Source organism: Lynx rufus, unplaced genomic scaffold (assembly GCF_022079265.1).
Source record: "Lynx rufus isolate CCGP_SWC_20201006 ecotype Redwood Valley unplaced genomic scaffold, mLynRuf1.p SCAF_16, whole genome shotgun sequence".
Taxonomy (NCBI): domain Eukaryota; kingdom Metazoa; phylum Chordata; class Mammalia; order Carnivora; family Felidae; genus Lynx; species Lynx rufus.
The window spans coordinates 36,931,699-36,958,319 of NW_025814830.1; the positions used below are offsets into that span (position 1 = coordinate 36,931,699).

Genomic DNA, 26,621 nt, shown 5'->3' on the forward strand with positions numbered 1-26,621 from the left:
CTCTTCTCCTATTTCTAAAGATGTGTAATGCTTATGCCAGTTTAGGCAAACACAATCCTGATTATTTACATGGCATAATGGAAGCAAACACTCAAGGAGAAAGAAACCTGATGCTTTTACTCAGCGTGATCTAAACCATTATCTCATGTTTTCTATGGAAAACAGTTTCAGCTGAGAAATTTGGTAACTCAGTAGGCTATTAATAGGATGTGGAATGTGATTACTCCTTTTGGATTACTTCAATATGTAATTACTTTTAGGAGCTAGCAAAGAGACTCTATTAAATGATAATTATAGGACTGTATTTGCTTTAAGGTTTTGTAATAGCTCTAAACATAGGAGTTTTCATTAAGTGTTTGCCATAGTTAATAAAGTCATTTTTCTTAAAAAGTAGCAATTCACTCAAAAGTGGTAGCTCTGCATAGTATTAGTTTTTTACAGGAAAGGGCAGAGGAAACAGACTGTGTACTGGGTTGGCTCATCTTTTTGAAAATACCGATGGCATTCCTGAAGTACTGTGACAAAGTAAAATACTTACAACTCCCTAGAGAACACTCCATCTTAGTATCATGTTTTCAGAGGGTTAACAGCAACTAAATATTACCACACGCATAAAAGAGAAAGAAGACAAGGCAGGTGATGGAGGTGACGTTGGCACAGTGAGAAAAGCCTAGAAACACCTGCTGGGTCAGGAGGTGTCCAACCATACAGGGATGTTGCTGGGCATCCATCCAGGAGTTAGGCTTCAAATGTTAGTTGGGGATTATAAGAAAACACAGAAAAAAGTATGCCCACAAATATTTGAGTAAACAGATCATAAGAGGGGGATGGCATAAGACACATGTTAGAACAGTGGAGTTTTCCAAACAACTGAGTCGATCACCTCACTTTTCATAAAACTAAATGTACACTGAAATGTTTTATAAGTATCTCCTTCACCACAACACTGATAAAAGCTTAGGCTCGTGGCAATGTGGCAATCAACCTATCACAAAATAGTTTCGGAATTAGGAGAAATCCAAGAGTGGAAGCAGGGATTCCCATAAACTCAAACGAAGTATACCCATATCTTAGAAAGTGTTATGGGAACACTATGTGTGCTACCTTGTTCAGTTCAGCTGAGTAAGCATTTCCTGAATGCCCACTACATGTGAGGTCTTCCTTCTTTGGAGGAATGCATATTTACAAAAGGAAATTCTTAGATTATACACATGTACCCCTGGAGGTACGTGAGCTCCCAGTCAAGAACTACTCCTCTATCTCAGTGGCCTGCAGACTTAACTCTCAAAGGGGCTTAAGGCACTCACATGTGCCCATAAACCAAAGATAACAAGTAAAAGAAAACTCTTAGATGAAATATAAAATTAAAGCATTCCAAGTACCATTTCTATTTTGAAATTATAGGAATCATTTAGTGACAGGTTGTTTCATAGGGTTCCTTTAAAACACAGGTCTGTCGTATTACTTTCTTCACACCCAGGCTCTCAAGAGCATGTCCACTGCAGAAAGCAAAGCATCAGGAGAGAAAATCTGTCAGCACCTAGGACATTTTATCCCACAGTCCCTTTTGATATGTGCTTGATTTTACAAGGCCATAATTAAAGGCTCAAATCACTTCCAGAAATAAAAATGCAGTATGCTAGATCATATCCCCTCAACTCCAAGCAGGATGGGGAACTTCTTTCCTCTAATAATCAACCCAGTAGGGACAATGCTTAGGGTTGTAACGTCTTGCCTCTGAAAACCTGGGTTTAAAACCTAGGTCTAACTCCTATGTGGCTCATTGACTTTGAACAAGTTACTTGATGGTTATGTGCCTCATTTTCTTCATCTTCAAATGGGAATGATAATAATGACATTTACCTATAGTGTGTTGAGGGAAAGAAACGGATGGAGTGTGGGAAGGGTCTTGGCATGTTGTTTGGAACACAGCTACCAAACATAGTTTGGTATTTATGATTCTGATGAGTGATAACAGAGATGGGGAAAGCAAAAATACTTATTAGGTTAATGTAAGCTCCTATACGCCTGATCTCAGTCACTGGGAAAGCAGTCAATCTATAACCTAGTACTGTGTGGCTAATGAAAGCATGTGTGCTCAGGAGGACTACCTTCTAGTCCTATGTCGAACGATGGCATTTGTCTTCCTGCTTCTACAAACTGCATTGTCACGGGTTTCTAGGGACAGCTGTAGACCAACATAGCCTGCCCAGAAGTCAAGAAACTTATTTTCTGATCCTGGCTTGGTACCAACTTTATCAAGGGACTGTATCAGTTTGGGCCTATATGGAAGAACAGCTACTTCAAATAATTTGTAAGTCTAGAACCTCTTTGATGAAATGAGAAGCAGGCATGATATTGAATTTCACCATGTCTACAGTGGCCAAACAATGCTCTGTTCATGCCCTTCAGGCAATAATTCTGCAACCATCTTTAGGTAACAAGCTATGAACCCAACCATACTGCATTAAAACCATGCTTGGGAGGGAAGGCCAGCTGAAAGATTACATTGCCTTACAAAGTTGAACTAATCTCTTATAATGCTTTATTTGATATCAATATTCATAAAGCCATGCTTCCCCCAAGGGTTTATCAACCTCTTAAAAAAGATAAATGAGGTTGTTTGCATATTGACCCTGTAAGCTTCCCCACTTGGTTTCCCCACTGCTTCTTGAATATCAAAGCCAATAAAAAAGTAAAACAAAATTACACTCACTTATTCATATGCACCAAATGAGCCCACACGTCTCAAAATAAAGGTGGCATTATTACTTCTTGTTTGTTCTTCAACAGACAGGCATTATTAAGATTAGGGAAAACACTTGTGTTCTGCAATATAAAAGCCATTCATTCTCCATTTCTACTTCTCTGAATGCATAGGAACTTTGGTACGAACCTCTGTTGTCTCTGACTGTGAAATTTGGATTGTGAATGATTTCAGGGGGTAGACTGAAGATAAATCTTGGTCCATTGGCTGTGTCATCCTTGTCATCTGCACTAATTGTAACAATTGGCTGAAAGAGAAAGGTGGCCCATAAATAAATCATGCTGACATTGGCACATCATTTATTCAAAAATTCCGAGCTGGCTGAGAAGCCTGGGTTTAACAAGAGCACAGCTACAGAGCTTAAACTAGGGCTCTGAAGACCTCTTGGGCAGCGGCAGGTGTCTCCAGGTGAAGCTCTCAAGATCAAACTCTGTTTCCAAATTGCTTGTACAAAGCCAGAAAAAGGGAAGGCATCATTACCTGGTTAGAAAGTGGCTTGGTCTGATCACTCTCACAGATGAAGCCTTCATAAGGGGCGGCAAACTTGGGGGCATTATCGTTGACATCAAGGACCCTAATGGCCACTGGCACTTTGGCTTCCTGATGCCGGTTGTCTGAAAGAAGAGAATTCAGACAGTAAATACAAGCCCTCCAGGATATTCCAATGTGTGATCAAGTTTGAGAACCACTGGTCTATAGGTACACAAGCATCCACAAATCTAGGCTCTAAGGATTTAAACCATACTGAGTGGCAACCTAAAGTGGGGAGTCCCCCAGTGATGGCTATAGTGTCAAGATCTCACTTGCCAAATCTATACCCAGTTCTGCCAGAGAAAATGAAAATATCTCTACGTGTTTATATGTCCTCTTCGATACATGACCAAGAATAAATTTTAAACACTGAAAAATATGCTTAAGACTAAAAAATGTATTCTATCTCAGCTGTCTGTCATTTTCCAGAATATATATAGAGTCTGATGGAATAAAATTTGGTAAAGTAGAATCAAAACCCTTAGGAGAATACTTACGGATTTCTGCTGCAAAAACGGATATGTTGAGCCAGGCAGTTTCCTCTCTGTCCAAAGGTTTTGTGGTTTTAATAAAACCATCCTCTGGATTAATAGTGAAAAACCTGTCGAGGTCAGTATGACGATCGATGGAATACCTAAGCGGAATGCAAATAAGGCAATTAGACAGAGACATTCTGAGCAGCTTAATATTTGAATATTTTCTCCATGCTATATTTAAAATAACTTTTTCAATGGATTGCTTCAACTAGGTTTCCTTTTTAATCAAATTTACTTTTTAAACTTCATACATGAATCTTTTATAGAAATCATTCTGCTGCATTGGGCTTCTTTATTCAGTACAATGAATGAAAGAGCTGTTTAGCATATTTGATTGAGAAACGTAATGACATGTTGCATATTTCTTCGTATTTACTACAATCCCCCACCCTCTGAATATTTATGAAACTGCATTTGGGAAGTGGGATTGCCCAAACTACTCAGAAGTCATAAATGCATCAAACTGTTGCCAGATTTTTGCATACAAAATATTAAATAGTTTCAACTTTACCTAAATTTATCATAAAGGAGCATTTATGGTACTAAAAAATCAGTTTTCTCCTTATTTAAAGAAAAATGCTAACTCTAGTTTGAGTGAATTTATTTAGTTTATTTATTTGGTTTTAGGGGTTCTCAGGTAGCCTGGGTCTGAATTCCATGATGAAATATGCAAAGCAGTCTTGGTCATTCATCTGTAGAGTGTTCTCCTCATACTTTTATGATGGGCTGTGCCTAATAGCCTAGCCGGAAGGTTTTTAACTACTCCTTTCCACTTAGAAAGCTTGCTTGTTTTTCTAAGAAAAGAGAAAATAATTTCCAGAATATTACTGGACCATGTTTATGGCCCAGTGAGGAGGGAGACGGAGCAAGAAGAATGACCTTTATTGAGGTGTAGTGAGGTAAAATAGCTTGTCCGGGATACCCAGAGTTGTAAAGACCAAAGTGCTGGCTTTAATGTGTCTGTTCAACACCAAAGCCCCTTTCCTTTTCACTCCACCACACTGTCTCCAAAACGAGGAGCAAAGGTGGTTATATTAACTCGGGTAGCATACTGGGTTCATAATTGGGTGGTTTCCTGCTGTTGGAGGGCTTAGCTGCAGTTTCCTAAAGTTTACAGAATATATATGTCTGAAGGTATTCATCGAAGGTCATAAAAGTCAAGATATATTAAAGGTGGCAAAGACCATGGGTGTCAGAGTTTAATCTCTTCCATTTACAAATGATGGGATTTCCAAATGGCCTATTATCTCGTTTCTGGGGGAGCCAACATGAGAACTCAAATCTTCCAATTCTAGATCATGTTGCTTCCAAGAAAGAGGGTTCCACTCATGGAGCAGCACTTCACGGTATAAAAGACAAGAGTTCGTCTGTGATGTCATTAGACTGTGAAGCTCCATATGGGAATGGAATGATGAGTCCCCTTCCCCAGGGAGGAAGCTGAAGAGAAACCAGGTACACATGCCTCGCAAATGTCAGGAGCGGCTCAGTAACAGAGCCTTCAGCGGGTAGCCTTCTGTGAAAAGGAGGCAAAAATAATAGATTTTTTCCCCTGCCACCAGGGAGTTTACTATCTAGTGGACATGACAAGACACAGTAACTGGGAGAAAGATAATTAACAATTCAAAGCATTATTCTCTAGAAGCAAAGGGCATGAATTTTGGTTTTATAAAGTCCCAGATTCAAGTTCATGCTCCAGTACATCTAAGCTTGGTGATATTGGAAAAGTCCTTAGGTTCTATGAATCTTAGCTTACTTATCTTTTAAAGTGGATTATTAACAGTACCTAAGTTTTAGTTTATCTGTAAGAATTCCATGAAATTATAGATGTTAAGATATATAACCTAGTGCCTTGCATACTGTAAGCAGTACAACAAATAATAGTTGCTTTTCTTTTTTTTTTAAGTTTCTTTGAGAGAGAGAGAGGAACTAGTGGGGGAGGGGCAGAGAGAGAAGGAGAGAGAGAGTCCCAAGCAGGCTCTGTGCTGTCAGCGCAGAGCCCAATGAGGGGATCAAACTCACAAACTGCAAGATCGTGACCTGAGCTCAAACCAAGTTGGAAGTTTAACCGACTGAGCTACCTAGGCGCCCCTGCTCTTCTTTTGTTGTTGCTGTCACACACTGTGGACAGATCATGGAAGTTCTTCAATGTCAGTCTACAGAATATGACCTTTATCCTATAGCCAGTGAAGAATCATAGAGGGCTTTTGATCAGAGGAACAATACATGGAATCAGGCTGTCAGGGTGATTAATAAGGTAGGGTGGGCAAGATGGTCTGAGCAAGAGAGAATGGAGGAAGTGCAGAGAGACTTAGCATCTGAATGAGGTGTTGGGGACACAGGCACTGGTATAGGAGTGAGAGGGATCACAACATTGTGTGATGAAGATAGCACCATTAGGACTCAGCTGATACTTGGAAGGCTGGGAGAGTCCCAGAGAGTTTCTAGCTTGAATGTCATGTCAGAGAGAGGGAGACATTGAGAAACACAAAAAGTCAGCTTAGCAGAAAGGAGAGAGATTAGAATTCCACCAGAGATATGCTGCCATGTTAGGAGAGTAACAAGTCAGCTCTCCCTCAAGTTTCACAGAATCAGACTTTAAGTATGTCACAATAAGTATGAGCTCAAAAATAAGTTTAAATAAATGAGCGAGCCAGGGAAGGAAAAGGCAAGTGTGTGAAAAGTCACAGCAGAGAGCAGAATAGGTGCAGAGCAGAATCGGGGAGAAAGATCAGCCCTAAGGCAGAGAATCTGGAGCCTTAACTCAATTCAGCCATGCCTGGGTAGGAATGCTTTTAATGAGAGGACAGAGAGAGAAAGATCCAGGTCAAAAGCATGCATCTCAGGGAGCTCCCACTACCTGGACAGGGATCAAACATCAGTGAAGACCCCAGGGTGGTGCTGTCGGAGGCAGGAACAGACTACTGCCAAGGAAGGTGAGAAGAGAGACTGTCTCAAAAAGGCAGCAGTGAAGAAAAGTTGTCTAATGCTACAGAGTCTGCAAAGCCAGATCTGCAAAATTTCCATGCAGCTAAGAGTCTGTTGGACACTATAGTGTCCTACCCACAAGTCCAAGGACACAAGTTCCCATACAGGTGAAGATAAACAATCAGGAAAATAGGTAGTGCGCATAGTGCATAAAAAGCTTTGAATGTTCTATAAATTCTTTGAGGAACAGGGACTGAGCGGGTAAGGTGGGGGGTTGGTTCAAGGGCCGTACTGAGCATCTTTGGATAATTATAGACACGGAAATTGCCTACTTGCACAGAACAGCCACCATTGAAAACATGACCCAAATAACCAATCGCAGATGTGGATCCTGGAGACATGAGGCGCAGAGGAAATGAGCAATTGTTCCAAGCATTTTTACGTCATCGCTCTTCCAAAACGTTGCTAATGCGCCTAGCCAAGCCTAACTCATTTAAAACCCACACCGCAAACATTTTTGAGTAGTTTAAAAGTGTTGTTACACTGACCCTCAGTCATGACATAATGGATCTTTCTGCATAGAGAAAAGACCGCACTCAAACCTTCTTGGGAAATCTTCCCATTGGTGGCTGTTTGGCTAGAGTAAGAAGCTCAAAATGGACCGAAGGCAGATCGGAACTAAAATCCAGCCTCCAGTACCCACTGGCTATGGGACCGAAGAACTCACATCATCCCTTTGAGCCTCAGTACTTCCATCTGTTGCATCCCAAAGTAGTCAGGGCTTCAGAGGATGTCTGAGGATTAGTTTAAATAACTTAGTGCAACACGTTGTCTGGGGCTGAGAAGATGTTCATTAAAGGATAATTCTCTTCCTTTCTCCTAAAAGGGATATTCAAGGATTTAAAGGCAACTAACATTTTCATTTGGGATTTCCTCCTGCCCTTTCAGCATTTTCTTTGGTGTCAATAGAAAAACTCCATTGTCCGTGGTAATTGTTTTCATGTTCATATTTGTTTCCTATTTTCCCTCTACTTTACTGAGATTTGATTGACAAATAATATGTAATGTGGGCAATGTGGCATTTTGATATAAGTATACCTTGTGTAATGATTACCATAGTCAAGGTAATTAACATATTTATCACCTCTCATGGTTACCATTTTGTGTCGTGTGTGATGAGAACACTTAAAATGGACTCTTAGAAAACTTCAAGTATACGTTATTAACTGTAATCACCAGGCTGTACATTAGATGTCTGGAGCTTATTTATTTTATAACTGTGAGTTGTACCGTATGACCAATATTTCCCCATTTTCCCATCCCCAGTCTTTAGAAACCACCATTCTACACTCTGTTTCTCAAAGTCTGACTTTTTTAGATTCCACTTACAAGTAATATCATGCGATGTTTGACTTTCTATGTCTGACTTATGTCTTTTAGCATAATGTCCTCCAAAGTCCTCCAAATTATCAGAAATGATGGGATTCCCTTTTCTTTTTAAGTCTAATTTTCTTTATTCATTCATGCATTGACAAATACTGCGGTTGTTTCCATGTCTGGGTTATTGTGAATAATGCAGCAGTGAACATGGGAGTGAAAATATCTCTTCAAGACAGAGCCATTATGGAAAACAGTATAGAGGCTCTGCAAAATGCAGATGGCAGCTGGATCTTTTCTAAGGGCTACGGTTTACCAACCCCAGAACCAGGCAGACAGTCCCCCTTTGAGTGTGCCAAGGACAGCACACAGCATAAGGTGTCGCTGTGATTTTGCACAGTGAGCACTGTGAGGTGGAAACTGCATCTGATCCGTGAGTCAGATGTCCCAGAAGAATTTCTAGAACAGGTGACACTGAAGTGGAAGTGGGAAAAATGAGTGCTGTGTAGCAAGTTTGAAAGAAGGAGGGGCAGAGCTCCCACCTGAAGGGAGAACATGTAAAGGTGGGAAGCAGGAACATGTAAAGAGCAAGTTCTGCCTCAGGAATGGGAAGTGACCCAGTCCAGCTGCAATGGAGAGTCTTATGCCAAGAGGGAATAGATGGAAAATGAAAGAGATGAATAGGACACGGCAGCCACCGGGGTGGAGGGGTGCAAAGAAGAGCCTGCCACTAAATAAGAGAGTTGGGATTATTCTCATGGGAGCAGCAAGGGGGAAACAATTTGATCACTGATAACTCAAGTGTGGAGTATGATGTGATATTTAGATGTGCTGTTACAAATGCTCAATCTGCGGGCGCCTGGTGGCTCACTCGGGTAAGCATCTGACTTTGGCTGAGGCCAAGATCTCGCAGTTCATGAGTTCAAGTCCCACAATGGGCTCACTGCTGACCGCAGGGAGCCCACTTCGGATCCTCTGTCCCCTTCTCTGTGCCCTTCCCTCACTCATGCGCATGCCCTCTCTTTCTCTCAAAACTGAAAATAAAATATTTTTTTTAAAATGCTCAATCTGGCTAGAGAACAAAAGAAGGGTGGGTGAGAAACTGGAGGCAGGGAGACCAGGCTGAAGCAGGGAAAAAGTCCAGGTAATACAGGAAGTAGCAGAGGGGCCATGGATGAATAAACACCTGCTAGGATCTGACACCTAGGCAGGTTTCAGGCAGCTGCGCCCTTCTGCCCCGTACATAGCCTGGATCTGTGACAAGCCTTCTTCTCTGACAATTTTCCTCACCTCCTCATGTCCTTCATCATCTTCATCAGCCTCACTGGTCACTAACACAGGTTGAGGAAAGGGGAAGGCAGGCTTCTGAATCATTTTTCTAGCTAGTTTTTCTAAGTCACAAAGAGATCATAATAAGAAAAGCACCCCAAATTTGTGTGGCCCTCTGTTATCTCTTCCAAGTGCCCTGTAGCCATTAGATAGAGCTTGCTCTCCTGGCCTCCTGTTCACTGGCTGTGTCGCTCTGGGCAAGTCACTTTGCCTTGACCATGTCCCCTCAATTTAAGTGAAAATTCCTATAGAATAAAATTGAGAGGATACATTAGAGTATCTGCCTAACATACCTAATGGAGTAACTGGAGCATGGAAAGGTGTTCCATAAATTGTAATGACTATAATTAGTTAACAGTCCTTATCCATACTTCACTACGGTTCCCCGAGACAAGCCTTGCTACGCATTGCACCACCGTGTACACTGGGAAGTCTGCTGCAGACAGAAATTATGTAGTTTGAACAAACTCATCCAAAAAGTAGCAGAGGGGAAGTAGAATTCACATCTTCCAAATCGTAGTCTTGTTAACACTGCATTGAACCTGATCGTCTTGGATCCTTTTTGAAACTGAAGGATGTGCTTCCCTCAGGACTTTCCTGAAACGTCTTTCCTCTAAAATTCCTCATCCCGGGCTCTTAAATAAATGTCTGTACCTTATCGGGCTGTTGGCAGCATCGGGGTCTTTGGCGTGCACTCTCCCAACCACAGTGCCAGCCGCTGCATTTTCTTGGACTTCGTGGATATAACTTGGGGCCAAGAACATGGGGGGCTCATCAGCATCTTCCACTGCAATCTTGACCGTCACAGTGTCCTTGAAAGGCCCGTTGCTGATGAACTTTGGGTCGATGTGCACATTGGCTGCCTCTACCTTCAAGCTGTATGCTCTTTTGGTTTCAAAATCTACAGGCTGGCAAGAAAGAAGACATGATTGGCAACCGGTTCCTTGAAAGAATCATGGAGGAAAAAGACCGGATTGTTTTACAGGGCAGAGTGAATAGTTCCTCAAAGGGAGAAAAATCAGTGTCTATTCAATATCCAATTACCTGAGCCATTTGGTCAGAAAATCAGACAAATCAACTGCTGAAATCTGGAATGTGCTTAATGGGTAATTCCAGGAGCACAATAGACACAGAAGGACCACATCATCGAAAATGAACTTCATTCTACATAACAACAATAAGGCTGTCCAAATCATTCACCAAAATCATCTAAGGAAAGAAATTAAAACACTACAAAAGCAAATATTGTAGCCCATTCTGTAAAGTTCTAAGAATCTTCATAATAAAAATACCCACTGAATTTCAGCAAAAGTATGTCTTGTTAGATGGCTGTTGTCCTCTAAACGTGCGCGCACACACACACACACACACACACACACACACACAGCTGGGTTAATCATATTGATAGCTTAATTTTTAATTTTCTGACCCTTTCCCAAAGTCTGTGATCCTTACCAACACTGGCCCTTAAAATGACTTCAAGTGGTTTATGGGTAATTTCGGTGGATTGATTTGTCGAATGACATTAACTTACTTATTAAGTTACTCATTGATACTATTATTCCTTTTCTAATTCTTCCATTACTAAAAACATCAGGGATACATCAGTATACCTCAGTATATGCTACTTTTTAACATATATGATATGCTTCCTAATCTCCTTTTGAGAGGCACTGATTCAACTGTTGAGCTAGAATGCAACAGCATCATTTTGTTTTGCTTGCGTTCATTTCTAGGTTATCTTCCATTTGTGGCAAGTCATATAGGCCAATGAGAATAACACTTCCTTGTTAAAAAAATGCATATATGTTTAAAAGGAGCCCCCTCAAGGGCAAAAATTATCAACAGTATAGATTTTACACAGATTCAAAAAAAAATTAAGAAGTAGTATTCGAACGACTACAGTTCTGGAGAAATTGACGGTAAACACTCCCAGGGTCTGAATGAGATGAGACACAGTGAATCAGTCAGCAAAAGGTGAAAAGTAAAATAGTGGTCCAGCAACAAGTTCTGATGCCTCCGAAATAGAACTTTCTAATTAGCACTCCAGATGATGCTGAACGACCAAATGTTTGGAAAAGGTTGGGTCTTTTAAGGTTAGCATCTGCCTGCCATGCTGTTGTCAACTGCCTGGCAAACACTTATTGTGAATGGGCACATAGTCACAGGGTTTAGTCCTGACCTAATTCTACAAAGTTCAAAACTAAGGATGATTTCACTTTTGGGAAGGAGAAACACATTCAAAGTTTTCCCATCATCTGCCCACCCGGCTCAGTGAACACTCTTTTTCCTGAAGTAGCATCACATACAGCTGATGCACCATTCTGGGACTCAGCAGCTCCCCTGTAACCCTTCTTTGGGTTACTGAGCAGCAGAAAGGGATGTTCTTTATGGGCTCCAGATATGAGATTGCTGCAATTTCTCAAACATCTCTGCAATTTTTAGACAACAACAACAACAACAACAACAACAAAACTAGAATATGATAGTTCTGAGGCCAGGTAAGGAGAAATTTTCTAATGTCGGGTAGCTTCTTGATGCTCTTAGAGCAGACCTTTTTTGAACTTGATTTAGGCATATGGGTAGGGACCCAGAGCCCTGAGCCATGTTCCCAGTGGAAAGCACTGATGACGTTGAGGCTAATAGAGTCACACTGCAGTCTGACCGATCTTTTCAGATTCCGAGCAAAACTCCCCCAACTCCTTGCCAACATTTGTCTGGAATGCCCTTTCCTAGTTGGGTGAGATTTGACCGAGTCTTCTGGCAATCCTCATTGCCTTGGGAAATCCTCAACTTTTCTCAGCTGCCTTTCTGAAGTCCCTCATCTCTCGCCCCTGCTAAGTGGGGAGCTCTCCAAAGGACTCTGCTGAGTCTTGTTGACTTTTGATTCCGCACTCCCAGGGACAAGTGATCATCTACACCAGTTGTTTTGTCAGAATGGGGAGCAGGTCCGATGGATGAATAACCTTTAAGCATTTACCTACAATTTATACCTTGACTCCTTCCAAAAAAGATTTAAGGTAGTTTCCCCTGTGAACATTTATACCCATGCGATGAGTAGTTGAAATAAAGCTAAATGAGGCAACACACTACATAAACCATAAAAATCTTAATACCCCTCAGTTTACTAATCCGACCTCTGAGAATTCTCCCTGAGGGATTAATTCAACAGAAAACCCAAACAAACAACATTCAAAAATGCCTGGTGTTTGTCAGAAATAATAAAGGGTTATATCTAATCAGGGAAACATACACACAAAACACCAAATCCAACTGTGAGATTTTATTAAGGAAATAATGGTCCATCAATAGGATGAGATGTTATGTAGTCATTAAAAATGATTATGTATATTATATAACAGCATGTAAAATGTTTATGATGTGACATTAAATTAGCAAATCAGATCACTCTATGATTGCAACTGTGTCAAATGTTATATATCCATATGTATATACATGTGGACAAAAAATATAAAAAATAATCAGACATAAAAATAGTTTTATTAAAATAGGGGATATTTAAAATGCCTTCCAATGCTGCTCTCACACTGCTTTATGAGGAGTTTACTTGGTTAAGAGGGAATAGCTCAGAAACCGTGCCAGGTTCTGCGATAAATGGGTGCCCACTTGATCAACGGCATTGCGATGAACAGATTGGATTTTCCTCCCAGTCCACCAAGCCACTGACATGTTTCATTTTTATTTTGCACTGATTCTTCCGTTAGCCACCCAGAGACTGTCTGAATATCCTGAGGGCAGATTCTCTCTTATGCACCATTACACCTCTGCCGCTTACTGTGTCTGACACAGTCAATACTCAAGAAGTATTTATTGCTTCCCAAGCTGTCCAATACGTGAAGGATTCTACCTCCTAAACATCTCTTGAAACCTTCACCTTCACCTCTTCTGCCTTCTTCAGTTCTTTGTAACTTCCCCCTTGGATTCTAACAACACTCTTGCAACTGGTGCCACAGCATCCATCTCAAAACGCTCAAGACTGACTTATCCAAGTTTCTTAAATGTGCCCTGTTCCCATAATCCAAGCCCTCAGCCCTTCCTCTCCTTATCTATCAGGTAAATTCCTACTTCTCTAGAAGTAAACTTTTACTCCTGCAAGAAGTCATTCATGACCCATATTCATAGATTTTATCACACTTTATTACAGTTCATTCTCAACTGGGGAGTGATTTTGCTCGACCTCATCCTGGGGATATGAGGCAATGTCTAGAGCTATTTTTAAATCATCACAACAGGTGGGGTAGGGTAGTGTGTGTGCTTACATCTAGCAAGGAGAGGCCAGGGGTGCTACTCAACACCGTACAGTGCACAGAACAGCCCCAGACAACAAAGAAGCATCTGTCCTGAAATGTTGATAGTGCCCAGGCTGAGAAAACAAAACCCGCTCTATTTTCATTGTCTTTTCAGTTAAATGTCCTGTTAAACGGTGACCTCCTTATAGCCAAGACTCTGTCTCTTCAACTTTAGATCCCCAGCCTCTCACAAGGGGCCTGCTGGCAAATGGTAAGAACGCAGTAACTCTTGGCAGAAAAATGGGTGAATGAATTAAGAAGTGCATGAAAATGCTACATTTAAGAATATTTTAAGAGACAAATATGCCCATGATCTCTCCATACTCTCTTATATTATTAAAACATATACAGTGACTTCCATAGGATCCATCATTTATTCTATTAAATTGACCACCTCCCAGATTCTCTTCTTTCCTGGTGGACATTTAGAACTCTGAACTACGAGTTCAAGCAAACATTCTTTTACAAATGAAATAACATCTTACCGTGTTCTAAGCCTAAATTTCAGGGATTTGTAGAAGATTGTTTCTTTGCCTGGAATAAACACATTGAATTGGGGGGAAATGTGCAAATTAATCATATGCAGAGAGCTCATTTGCGATGTGTGAGTTCCATGGGGTGATTTAAATGTTTCAGGATCTTACAGACACAGTATGTGTTTATACCCTGAATACATTGAAAACAGGTGACAACCTTAGCGTAACCAACTACCCAATTACTTGAACAGCAGAGGGTGGGAGGCAGGGATTGCTGATGCCAAAGCTCATATGTCCGTGTCAAGCAGAAAAGATAGTAATATTAATTAACAAGGTAAGTTGACAGCTCTATGCTAACACACAAGTCACTCAGCTATTTCTTTAAATTGTTTAATGTTTATTTTTGAGAGAGAGAGAGACAGTGTGAGTGGGGAGGGGCAGAGAGAAAGGGAGGCACAGAATCCGAAGCAGGCTCCAGGCTCTGTGCTGTCAGCACAGAGCCCAATGTGGGGCTCAAAGTCGCAAACCACAAGATCATGACCTGAGCTGAAGTCGGACACTTAACCAACTGAGCCACCCAGGCATCCCACTCAGCTATTTTTCTAGAGGAAAACCAGAGGGAGTGCTTACCCCAGCCCTTCATGGCTAATGATTAGGCTGCGATGGCCACTAATTCATTGTACTAATGTTGGCTTTTCCTACTATCCAAAGTTCATCCCAACTTCCGTACTCTCTAGTGAAAGAGTCACCCCCTACCCTCTCTTTGTTTTGTGTCCCCTAATATATCTCCCAAATCCAACAATGTTTCCAAGTATTATGAAAAGTCTGCTTCCTACAGCACATATCTCCCTGCTTCCCTAACTAAAAGATTCCTCCCAGGAATTTCCCCCACCCCACCCCTGCCTGCTCTCCAGCTACTGGCCTCTTTATTGATTCTTCAAATTAATTTTTTATCAGTGTTACAGTCCAATCTTTTCCATCACACCAAGGAGCTTAATATTCATGCTACAAAACGAAGTTGAAAATGAATGCTTGATTAAAACCAAGGTAATCCCATCATCCAATTCAGATTTAATGCTCCATACACTTTGATGATGGAGAGGTGTTGATTTCTCAAGTGGTAAATCGGGGGAGGGGGTGCGTTTCAGAAAATACTGTAACTGTTTCTTTACTTGAAAGTGAATCCTTTCTGGATACCTTCAGAATATCTTTCTGGCCCAAATGTCCCCAAAACATCTTGAATAGGAAGCTGTTCCAGAATACCCAGGTTTGAATTTCACGTCTGTGAATTGCTACCTGTGTGATTATGACGGGGTCAAATTATTTAATCTGTCTGAGTCCCAATCTCTTCATAATTAAATTGAGGTACTATTGCCTATTGGGATAATACTATCTACTTTGTATGATTTTTCTGAAAAATAAATGTTTGTAAGAGGCTCAGGCTTCATCTAGCCTATATTTAGTATTGAGTACATTTTAGATTTTCAGAACAAAACAAGGACAAACAATAAACTCTTTGCTATGAGTTAATTCTGGGACACATTTTTAGAGACAGTTCACCTGACTATGAGGAGAAGGTCCATTGTGGTTGTTTCTTAGGCTCAATTTTGAGAGAAAATCAAGGAGAGGATTGGCTCAAGTTTCCCAGAAGGCCCAGCAATGTGGTGGCCCTTGGATACTTTCACATAGGAAACGTTCTGAACAGCCTGTATTAACAGTTAGCTTGGAAGAGCCAAAGGAGGAACCCCTTCCATGCTCGGGGCTGTTTCTCTAAAACCTAGATTTATCCAGCTATCTACCTTCCATGTGGAAAGTGTGCCAAATCACACAAAAACTAACAGGCAGTCGGCCAACATCCCCCCCAGCCCCTTTGCTAGCTCTCTCTGCAGTAACTGAAAGGGATACAGTTCTGTTACCTCCCCAGAGCTGGGAGCTCAACTGCAAAGTCAGATCAGCCCCCCTTGCCCATATTCTCCTTTCCTAACCTCCTGCTCTCCATCCCCTACAGTGTTGCCCTGGCAGAGCTGGCCACACCGCTAACACCCCTGATTCCTCACCGGAACTCACCTTTTTCAGTTTGACCACACCCTCCTGTGTCTCATAGTCCGTGGTGATTTCAAACAATTCCATACCGTCTCCATCAACAATATTGTAGGTGACTAAACCATTTTCTCCAATGTCTGGGTCTTTTGCCTTTACTCTTCCTACTTCCTCCCCGGGGACAGCTGCTTCTGACACAGACATCTGGTATACGCCTAGAAGAAGAAGACATCTATTTTTATTTTCCCTTTTATTTGGCAGCTGTAAGACTTTAGATTTCATTGAATCCCAATAAATTTCTCAAAGGGTTTGAAATTGAACTTTCTATTGATTGAAAACATGAAAGAAGTGAATGGCTGAGAAAGAAGATCCCACGTGGCCTGCTTGTCAAAGAAATGTGTTCTACAAAGGATGATAAAACAGTATCGGGGTCCAGGGTCATGTGGTGGGGTCACCTGCCACAAGTAAGAAAGGAAAACAATGCTCAGTTACATTTCCCATCAGGAAGTGATGGAGGACCATGTATATATCTTTATACATTCAAAGAGCAAAGTCTTCTTTTCGTGTCTTCAGGATGGTCCACGAATTAATTCCAAGGCACTGCCAGGTACCCAGAAAAACCTCCTTCTCTGTTTGAGAACCTCCCACGGCTCCGTATTTTTTTTTAAAAAATCAAATGCAAATTTAATCCTTATCAAGGTCATGAGCCTACTAACTCTATATGTGACTCTCCTCTTACTTTGCCTCCTTCACCATTTGATCAAGCACTACCTTATCTGGAAAGGTTTCTCACAGTATGGTCTGTCCATATATATTTATTTTATATGTACTTGGAACCTAATATATGCCAGGTGCTGCTCTAGGCCCTGGAGACTCAGTAGTAAATGGACTCGTCAAGTTTCTTCCCTTAATGAGGCACACTGAATAGGAACAAGAAAGCAAATGACATACTCTGATGTCATTGCTAGAAAGAAGGAAAATAAAGTAGGATAAGTGGTAGAGGGTAACGAGACAGTGAGTATGTGTGACTGTGTGTATGAGTGTGTGATGGAGTGTGAAGGAGGTCACACCATCACTCATGTGTGAATGTGTGTCTGGGAGTGGGTATGTGGTTGTGTGGTACACATATGCATGGATGAGTGAGAGTGTCTATATGAATATGTCGTGTGTGTGTGTGTGAATGTATACACTTGTGTTACATGTGCTGTGTGAGAACAAGAAAGAGGGAGAACTGAGAATGATTTGGAATTGGTTGGTCAGAGAAGGCATCCCTCAGAAGAAGGCATCAGAAGGGACTGAACAATCAATCACATGAATCTCTGGGGATAAAAATTACAGACAAAGCAAAGACGAAATGGCAAAAACCCTGGAGTAGGTACATGTTGAAGACATACAGAAGCCAGAAGACAAGTGTGGCTGGAGCCTTCTGGAAGAGGTGAGGGTACATAGGTAGGTTGGGGCCCATCTATGTAAAAAGGCCATTGTGGAATGGTTCTATTTGAACTTAAAGGAAGCCACTGGAAGCTTTTCAGTAGGGAAGCCAGATTTGAAATGATCTTATCTGTATTTCCACATTTTAAAAATATTCTACGGGAAACAATATGGAGAAACAAGGGCTGGGAACTTTGTCTCTTCCACTTCAAAGCTGAGTGGTTTGGGGCAAGTTACTTAAACTCTTGTAAGTTTTAGCTTCCCCTTTCTATGGATTCCATCAGTTCCAGTATGCTGTCTGTGTTTATCTGTATTATGTGGCTTTGAATGTTTTCAGGTTGGACCCATATTCAACTGTATCACGCCAGAACCTGCACAGTCAAGGACAACTGGGTGGTGTAGTCTCTGTAGATAAGCTCTGTAAATAATTACCAATTTACAGGCAGGCTTAGGGAAACCTGCTCTGAGTTGGTTTTCTCCAAATCTCATTGGAGTTCATGGCAGTGAAACTAGCATCTGCAGTATAGCAATATAACTTTACTGTATGACTGCATGTGAGCAAAGGCATTAATGGATGCATGCTAATAATCCTGTTCGGCCTTTTCCTTCTAGCATACCGAACAATTCTGCAGTGTGGATAATGGAGCATGTAGTTTCTTAGAATGCTATATGAGCCTTAAGCTTATTGGAGATGCTGAAATTTGTGCCTGATCAGGCAAAGCAGTCTTTCTTCACCTCTTTTGGGACTCCATGAGAACTGGTTACTGCCTTGTAATCCTATCTCAGTGTGTTCCTTGCATAGATTGCTGTCTTTGGATTCTTCTGAATGACTGGTTTGCCTTCCTGGGGCCATGTTTGTGTGCCTTCCTTGTTCCCTCATTTGCAAAAATTGCCATCCCTCTGACAATAAACTCCCAGGTTCCACCAGCTACTCTCCTAATCTAGTGAAGATGACATTTTTGTGGTGAAACATCCCCCCACACACCCATGGATTAGTGGCACCAGCATCTTTATGATCACAATACCTTTGTCTATATTCTATGTATCTATATAAACAGATGTATGTTCAAGCTCTGGCTTTGCTACATTCTTTTTTATTTATTTATTTATTTTTTTAATTTTAATTCCAGTATAGTTAACATACAGTGTTAGTTTCACATGTACAATATAGTGATTCAACAATTCCATATATCACCCAGTGCTCATCACAAGTGCACTCCTTAATCTCCATCACCTTAATCTCCATCTCCCATCTACCCCCCCCAACCCCACCCGATAACCATCAGTTTGTTCTCTATAGTTAAGAGTCTGTTTCTTGGTTTGTCTCTCTCTCTCTTTTTTCCCCTTTGTCTTTCTCTGACTGACTTATCTGAACTCCAATATGCTATATTGTGTAGCATTATACTCTCTAGCTCCATCCATGTCATTGCAAATGGCAAAGTTTCATTCTTTTTTTTTTTAATTTTTGATGTTTATTTATTTTTTGAGAGAGACAGACAGAACATGAGCAGGGTAGAGGCAAAGAGAGAGGAAGTCACAGAATCCAAAGCGGGCTCCAGGCTCTGAGCTGTCAGCACAGAGCCTGATATGGGGCCACGAGATCATGACCTGAGCTGACATCGAAGGCTTAACTGACTGAGCCACCCAGGTGTGCCCCTTTTTCATTCTTTTTTTATGGCTGAATAATATTGCCTTGTATATATATAATATACATACCACATTTCCTTTATCCATTCATCAATCCATGGACACTTGGGCTGCTTCCATAATTTGGCTCTTATAAATAATACTCCTATAAACATAGGGGTGTATTTATCCCTTTGAATTAGTGTTTTGTATTTTTGGGGTAACTACCCAGGAGTGTGATTACTGGATTGTAGGATAGTTCTATTTTTAACTTTTTGAGGAACCTCCATACTCTTTTCCAGTTAACTTCACCAGTTTGCATTCCTATCAACAGTGCATGAGGGTTCCTTTTCCTCCACATCCTCACCAACACTTTTTCTTTCTTGTATTTTTTACTTTTCCTATTATGGCCAGTATCAAGTGATAACTCATTATAGTTTTAATGTGCATTTCCTTAATGATAAATGATATTGAGCAATTTTCATCTGTAGGTCTTCTTTGGAGAAATGTCTTTTCCTGTCTTCTGCCCACTTTTTTAAAGTTTATTTATTTGTTTTGAGAGAGAGAGAGAGAGAGAGAGTCAGGGAGGGGCAGAGAGAGAGGGAGAGAGAGAATCCCAAGCAGTCTCTGTGGTATCAGCACAGAGCCCAACTCGGGGCTAGATCTCACAAACCATGAGATCATGACCTGAGCTGAAATCCAGTCAGAAGCTTAACTGAATGGACCACCCAGGCACCCCAGCTTCTGCCCATTTTTAACTGGATTATTATTTTGGGGGGTGGCTTTACTACATTCTATGTGCACTAACTGCACCTTTTATGAAACCTAGTTTTATCTAAAATGTAGGCTCTTGTCAAGATATCCAGTAGTAATTACTATTCATTAAATGATGGAAGTTGTTGTAATTATGATGATTAATAACCTTTCAAAATCATCTTCTTTTATTTCCTTCAGTAACCTTACGAATTTTGTAGAAGGACTACAATCCCTCATATAATAATAATGGCTAACATTTGTGACAAATTATGCCAGGTATTATAAGATTTTATACTAGCTGATTTAGTTATAACAACATTCCAATAAGACCTGTGGAAGACTGTATTCTCCAAAAGTGGCCCAAGCCATATCTCCCATCCCACATGCATTTCCTTCAACATGACTTTGACAGTCTTTCCATTGAAAGATGGGGTCTACAAGAACTCTACTTAAATTTGGACGGTCTTATGGAAATGATGCCACGTGATTTTTGAAGTTAGGTCACAATAGACAATACAGTTTCTGCTTGGTATCCCTGGGGCTCCCACTTTCAGAACCTATCCAAGCCATTCCTTGGCAAGACCCACATGGATAGAAACCAACAGCCAACATGAGCTCATCAGACATTTGAGTGAACATTCTTGGAAGTGGATCTTCTGACCTCAGTCAAGCCATCCTTACTTGAAGCTATGGAAACAAAGAAAAAGCAGTCTCCTCCAAGTTTTGCCCAAATGACTGATTCATGAAAAAAATAAATTATTATTATTGTTTTAAATCACAGAGGTTTGGGGCACTCTATTTTAAAGCAACAGGTAACTTATTCAGTACTATTACATCCAGATTAGAAATTAGAACACTGACACAGAGAGAGGTTAATTAATTACTAGATCGCAGAGCCAGTATCTAGTGAAATACCTAGCAAAATAGATTTTCTCTTTCCAGAGTTGTGGAACTTTTTACATCTCCTTTCCCTCCTCCTACCTTTACTGCACCTACAATTTTTATGTTGCTGTTGTATTCTTTATGTTTTCATTTTTTGCATGAATGATAAAGAGACTTCATTCTTCTAGATTTCTTCGTGAAAGCTGAGCAAAGCAGAAATGGGTCGGAGAAGGGCTAGCCATGGCACCATTAAAACGTGAAAGCCAAGCCCACCTACTTACTCTGTGGAAACTTTGGTGGGTTGTCATTGACATCAGTCAGTGTGATCGTCACTTTGGTTGTCCCTGAGAGTCCACCCATGTGTCCACCCATGTCCTTGGCCTGGATCACCACGTGGTACTCCTCCTTCGCTTCCCTGTCCATGTTGGGGAGGGCTGTTCTGATGATACCTGGATCCGTGAGTGGGAAACACCACACGTATTCATTGGTAACAACATTAAAACATAAAAAGTTCTAGGCACAGGGGAAGCAGAGAGGAATAAAAAAGCTCCTGCCCTCGCAGAAGAGTCACTTTGACATGAAAATTAGAATGACAAGTAGCCATACCTGGAGCACCATATAGTGGTCTTTCTCAGCAAATTGTCATCATTATTCATATAGCATCATAATCATATATGCTTTATATGTTGCATTGTAAACGCAAGTAATAAGCTCATTATTCTCAGGCATAACATTTCAAGATCCTAAAGGCTGAAATATTTGAGGGCCCATTGCATGGATACCCATGACTAAACCCCCACTTTTGAATTACCAGTGGAATCTTTTGAAAGTCTATCCCAGCATTCAACTCTTGGAAATGTTTTTATGATCTATATTAGGTTAAATGTAGGTGGCATACATTCCAAGCAATACATTAAAATGTAATTATTAAATTTTAAAGGAGTAAGCCAAACAAGTCAAAAACACACACAATGCATACACAAACATTGTTGTACTATCACCCGTCACTGACCACAGGGGTAAATTAATGATTGAATTCTACATGATCCCTGGAGATTAGCACATAATTTGTATGAAAACCATGCTTGCTTAAATCTCTTGGGAACATGTGCAAGCTTTTCCTCTCTGTAGATATAGTAACATTTATACTGGAAATATAAAGAAAGCACCCTTGTCCCTCTCTTAGTCTGTATTTCCCAACAGCACCCTTGAACTCACTGAGTCTTGTTTTCCTTATCTGTTAAACACTTTGGTATGTTCAAAGTGGTGGTTCCTAACCATGAGTCCTTGAGAAAAAATAAGGTTATAATTGGAGTTCCTCCGCAGTTTTTAACATCTCAAAAATCTAGATGAAATCCCACATTTATCCTTGGTTAATGTGGAAAGGCAAATGGCTTCTGTGAAATCATAGCCACACAGCCCCATAGACTGTGTTCTGAAGCAAAGTGGCTACAAATAGATAATTACGTAGGTCAGTGGAAGTGATATTTAGTAAATGGGCAACTTATCTGATTGGCAGACCCTGTGTATACATATTAATATATATTTGTATTTCATACAATTTAGCTATAATAACAGATGTGGATTATTTGCAAATGTCTTTGCAAAGGCAAAGGAAAAGGCAGCAGTTTGGGGGGTGATATTATAGAATGGAACTTTCACAGTATTTCAGTGTTTATTCTAATGGAAGGACCCTAGAATAAAGTTTGGTGTAAGGGAAGTGGACCATTGTGGTTTTGGTGGCTACATGTTTTCACTTTTTGGGTTTGCTGTTTGTTTTCTGTAAGAACTGTGAAGTCTTCTTTTTGGGTGACACCAATTGGGAATCTGTAAGTGCAGTGGAGGGAATGTGCCACGTCCCAAACACACCTGAGCATTATTTTTTTTTTAACATTTATTTATTTTTTGAGAGACAGAGAGAGAGTGTGAGCAGGAGTGGGGCAGAGAGGGAGGGAGACACACAATCCAAAGCAGGCTCCATCCAGGCTCTGAGCTGTTGGCACAGAGCTTGACGTGGGGCTCGAACTCAGGAGCTGTGAGATCATGACCTGAGCCAAAGTCAGATGCTTAACTGACTGAGCCACCCATATGCCCCTTAAAATCATATCTTAAAATTCAACTTAAATTACATGTTCAACTTAAATGCATGTTTCTCAAGAATTTATCTTGATGGCCTGCCTGGGTGTCTCAGTTGGTTAACCGTCTGACTTCGGCTCAGGTCATGATCTTGCAGTTTGTGGGTTCAGGCCCCGCATAGGGCTCTGTGCTGACAGCTCAGAGCCTGGAGCCTGCTTTTGATTCTGTGTCTCCCTCTCTCTCTGCCCGCCCCCGCCCCCGCTCACGCTCTTTCTTTCTCTCAAAAATAAACAAACATTAACAACAAAAAAATGTAAGATATGACTTTAAGATAAAAGTTGTATTTTAAGATTATATTTATTATTGTGACATGGTCACATAGAGGCAGAAACAATAATAAATAAGGTTCATTGGATGCTAACCATATCCAGGCACATGCAGGCACAGTGTCTAATCCTCTCAACAATCCTGTAAGGTGGCCTTTCCTGTATTTGGGAAAACTAAGACTCAAATAGGTTTACTGAGCACGCCTGGACTTCTTATTCACAATGTGTCATAGATCCCAACAACACTGCACAGTACCTGTCTGTGCTTCTACTGAAAAGTAGGGTTGTCCTTCTAGGATGCTGTATACTAACTTCGCGCTGTTTCCATAGGTGGGATCATCTGCATCTGAAGCTGTCACCTGGATTACCGATGTCCCTTAAAAATGAAATAAATCCATTAGCAACACCCCTTCAGCTTTTTGAATTATATTCCAGTTTACAAAGTTCCATCTTAACTTTAAAAATGGAGAAAAGCCCCATAATTGTTTAACATGCTCTCAGTTTTCAGGGGTTCAGATGTAAAGTAATCTTCCTTCCTCTCTTCCTCTTCTTCCTTCCCTCTTTCCTTCCTTAAAAAAAATTTCCATAGCTTAAAAATGAACTTTCTATATTCATAGTACATCATGCTCTGCTTAGTAGTTAAAATAACAATATGAACATTAATGCAAAAACATTCTAAGACCCATGCAACTGAAATGTTCAGTATATCAAATAATTAAATAACAATCTTCCCAAAGAGTAAAATAAAAGATAATTAGTGATGAATTGCTTTTTGTGTAAGGACAGAGTATGTAGCCTTCCATCTGTAGCAGCGCAATAAATACATAATTTTATTGTTGCTTTGCATGTAATAAAATAGCTTCTAATACTGCATTTTAATGAATTTATGGCTATAAATATTGTGCAGAATGTTGTTCCCTGATGACATGAGAATTGCATCTTCCCACCTCTAACGGGTCTGGTAGTTATTTAATAGAAGCCACCCTTAAGACATCTGTGGGTCTGAAGGAAAGGAAACCAGGGAAATGAAGGAAGACGGGATTCCGTTTCTCCTAGAAAAGCCTCTGTTCTTTGGTGGTCACCAGGATTTGAGGGCACAAAGCACTGAACTAGAGAATGGGGGGAGATGCCTGGGAAGGGAAACGGCAATTAGAGCCTCCCTGCACCAGGTATTTTCGGGGCACGTTCCTTGTGTTCCACCAGCATCCATCCCCTCTGCTCCTCATTTTGACAGCAATTGTATTTTGAGAAACTGGGTGTGAGAGGTAGGAATTTTACAATCCTATTTTGCAAAGTAGATTATTGCCAGAGTCATTAGCCTAACCCCCATCGAGCAACCAACCAAACCCAGGATCTTTCCTTGACATTTCCAGCAGAGGGGCAAGGTCCTGGGTGGGAGGTGAGGGAGCCCGTTGACACAGCTTCTGACAACCCTTTAATTTACAACTGTCAGTGATTTTTACATGGTATAAAAGGAAATCTTGCTTTTTTTTTTCTCATTACATTTCTGTAACTCATTATTTCGTGCAAACAACTTTTCTCAAGCTCTTCCCATAGGACCAGGCACTATTCTAGGCAGTGGACATTTATGAAGGAGAATAGGCCTAGCCTGCATCATTGTGACTGAGCTAGGGAAAGTATTACATTGTTATGCTTCATTTGTTTCTAGAACTTCACTCAGTCCGTTATGACTCTTTTGTATTTTACTTAACCCTCGTCACAGTTTACATTATCCTCACTTTACAGATGACAAAATGAGAACTATGTGACAGTTCACCTGGCTCGTCAGGGCCACCACCATTTGGCTCGTCAGGGCCACTGCCATAAACAGCAGCCCGGTACTGTGACACCAGGTTCGACTCTCGGAAGCCGTGATGGAAAGCCTGGGTGTTAGTCCCAAGCATCAAGGAGCTCCCAGAGGTGAGAACAATGTGAATTCTCTGGAGTGTTCTTTTTGATGGCAGGCTTTGCCTTCTGGCTCAGTTGCTCATGCTACAGTCCCCTATTTAATGCTTCATTTCTGTTGGATTTTTCTCATTAAAATCCCTAGGCAATTACCAAGAAACTAAGGGACCGGTCACGGCCAGGGGAGACAGGCAAGAAGTGACTCAGCCCCACCTTCATAAAGTATGAGAAAAGCCCAACTTTATCTGGAGGAGGGAAAAAAAGTGGGGGGTGGTGCTTAAAAAAATCCACATCCCAGGTTCTACATGCAAAGTGGAAAGAGCTTAGGGCCCTAGGGTACTTTCTGCATCTAAGTGTTTTGAACAGGTTGTTTCCCATTCTTGGTGCTTGGTTTTCTCATCTGTAAAATGGGCAGTTTGGCCCTGATGATTCTTAAGTTCATTTGCACTCTAAAATCTCTGATTCATATAATCAGACTCATTCCCTGACCAGAACAGCCATGATCACTGTCTGAAAGACAACCCCTTTTTAATATGAGGCATATTTCTCAAAAGACCACAAATGAATGCATTCTATAAAGCCAGACAAAAGTTGCTGCCAGGAAAAGGTGGCTTGTTGAAGAAATCCTTGAGAGAAGTATCCTTTGACAATGGAGAGTGTCTTCAGGCATGATGGAAGGACATATCCGCTTCTAAATTATCCTAACAGATGGTGGCATAGTGTCCTGATTAAGTGTGTATTCTGGAGCCACTTAATAGCTCAGATGACTTTCGATAAATTAGTCATCCTGTTCCTGGCTTGGGCTTTCCATCTGCAAAGTATGTCAAAAGGACCTACCTCACTACAAAGATGGATTATCACAAAAAAATAAATGCAATAATGTCATGTAAGTCAATTAGTATGATGTCTACATGCAACAAATATTACGATTACTGTTCCTCATTAGACATCAGTGCACACTAGTGACTGAACTGCATTGCCTCTAATCCTGCAAGACTAGAAACTATGACTCCATTTTACAGAAGGGGACAGTAAGGCGAAAATGGACAGAGCTGGATCCAAGTCGCATAGCTAATGAGCGCCAGAACCAGGATTGCCTGCAGCCCGTCAGGTTCTTGCCATTCTGCCACACTTCTTGTGTTTTCGAAGACTAGATATTAAAATCTCAGATCTATTTTAAATATTTGAAACTTCAACTACACAAATAACACTTTTTTGGGTCGTATGCCGTTGAAGATGCGGTATAAATTCTGCTTCTTGATTTGGGAGAATATGGGCAGCAGCCCCCCACCCCACCCCCAACAGGGACACGAGGCCTGTAGATGGAG

General features: G+C 40.9%; 1 protein-coding gene across 3 annotated transcripts in view; it reads right to left on the reverse strand.

The window, feature by feature from the left end:
- The window catches only part of CDH11 (cadherin 11), a 48,026-nt gene that overhangs the window by 15,994 nt on the left and 5,411 nt on the right, over positions 1 to 26,621 (reverse strand). Inside the window, exons 3-9 of one of the 3 annotated variants that reach the window (XM_047079231.1) lie at positions 23,645 to 23,764; positions 21,268 to 21,435; positions 16,319 to 16,506; positions 10,120 to 10,373; positions 3,796 to 3,932; positions 3,248 to 3,381; positions 2,897 to 3,014 (exon numbers count right to left, since the gene is read on the reverse strand). In XM_047079231.1, coding sequence (XP_046935187.1) covers positions 2,897 to 3,014; positions 3,248 to 3,381; positions 3,796 to 3,932; positions 10,120 to 10,373; positions 16,319 to 16,506; positions 21,268 to 21,435; positions 23,645 to 23,764 — 1,119 coding nt within the window. Of the gene's footprint in view, positions 1 to 2,896; positions 3,015 to 3,247; positions 3,417 to 3,791; positions 3,933 to 10,119; positions 10,374 to 16,318; positions 16,507 to 21,267; positions 21,436 to 23,644; positions 23,765 to 26,621 lie in introns of all 3 variants that reach the window. The other 2 variants (XM_047079230.1, XM_047079233.1) reach the window with 2 other exon arrangements.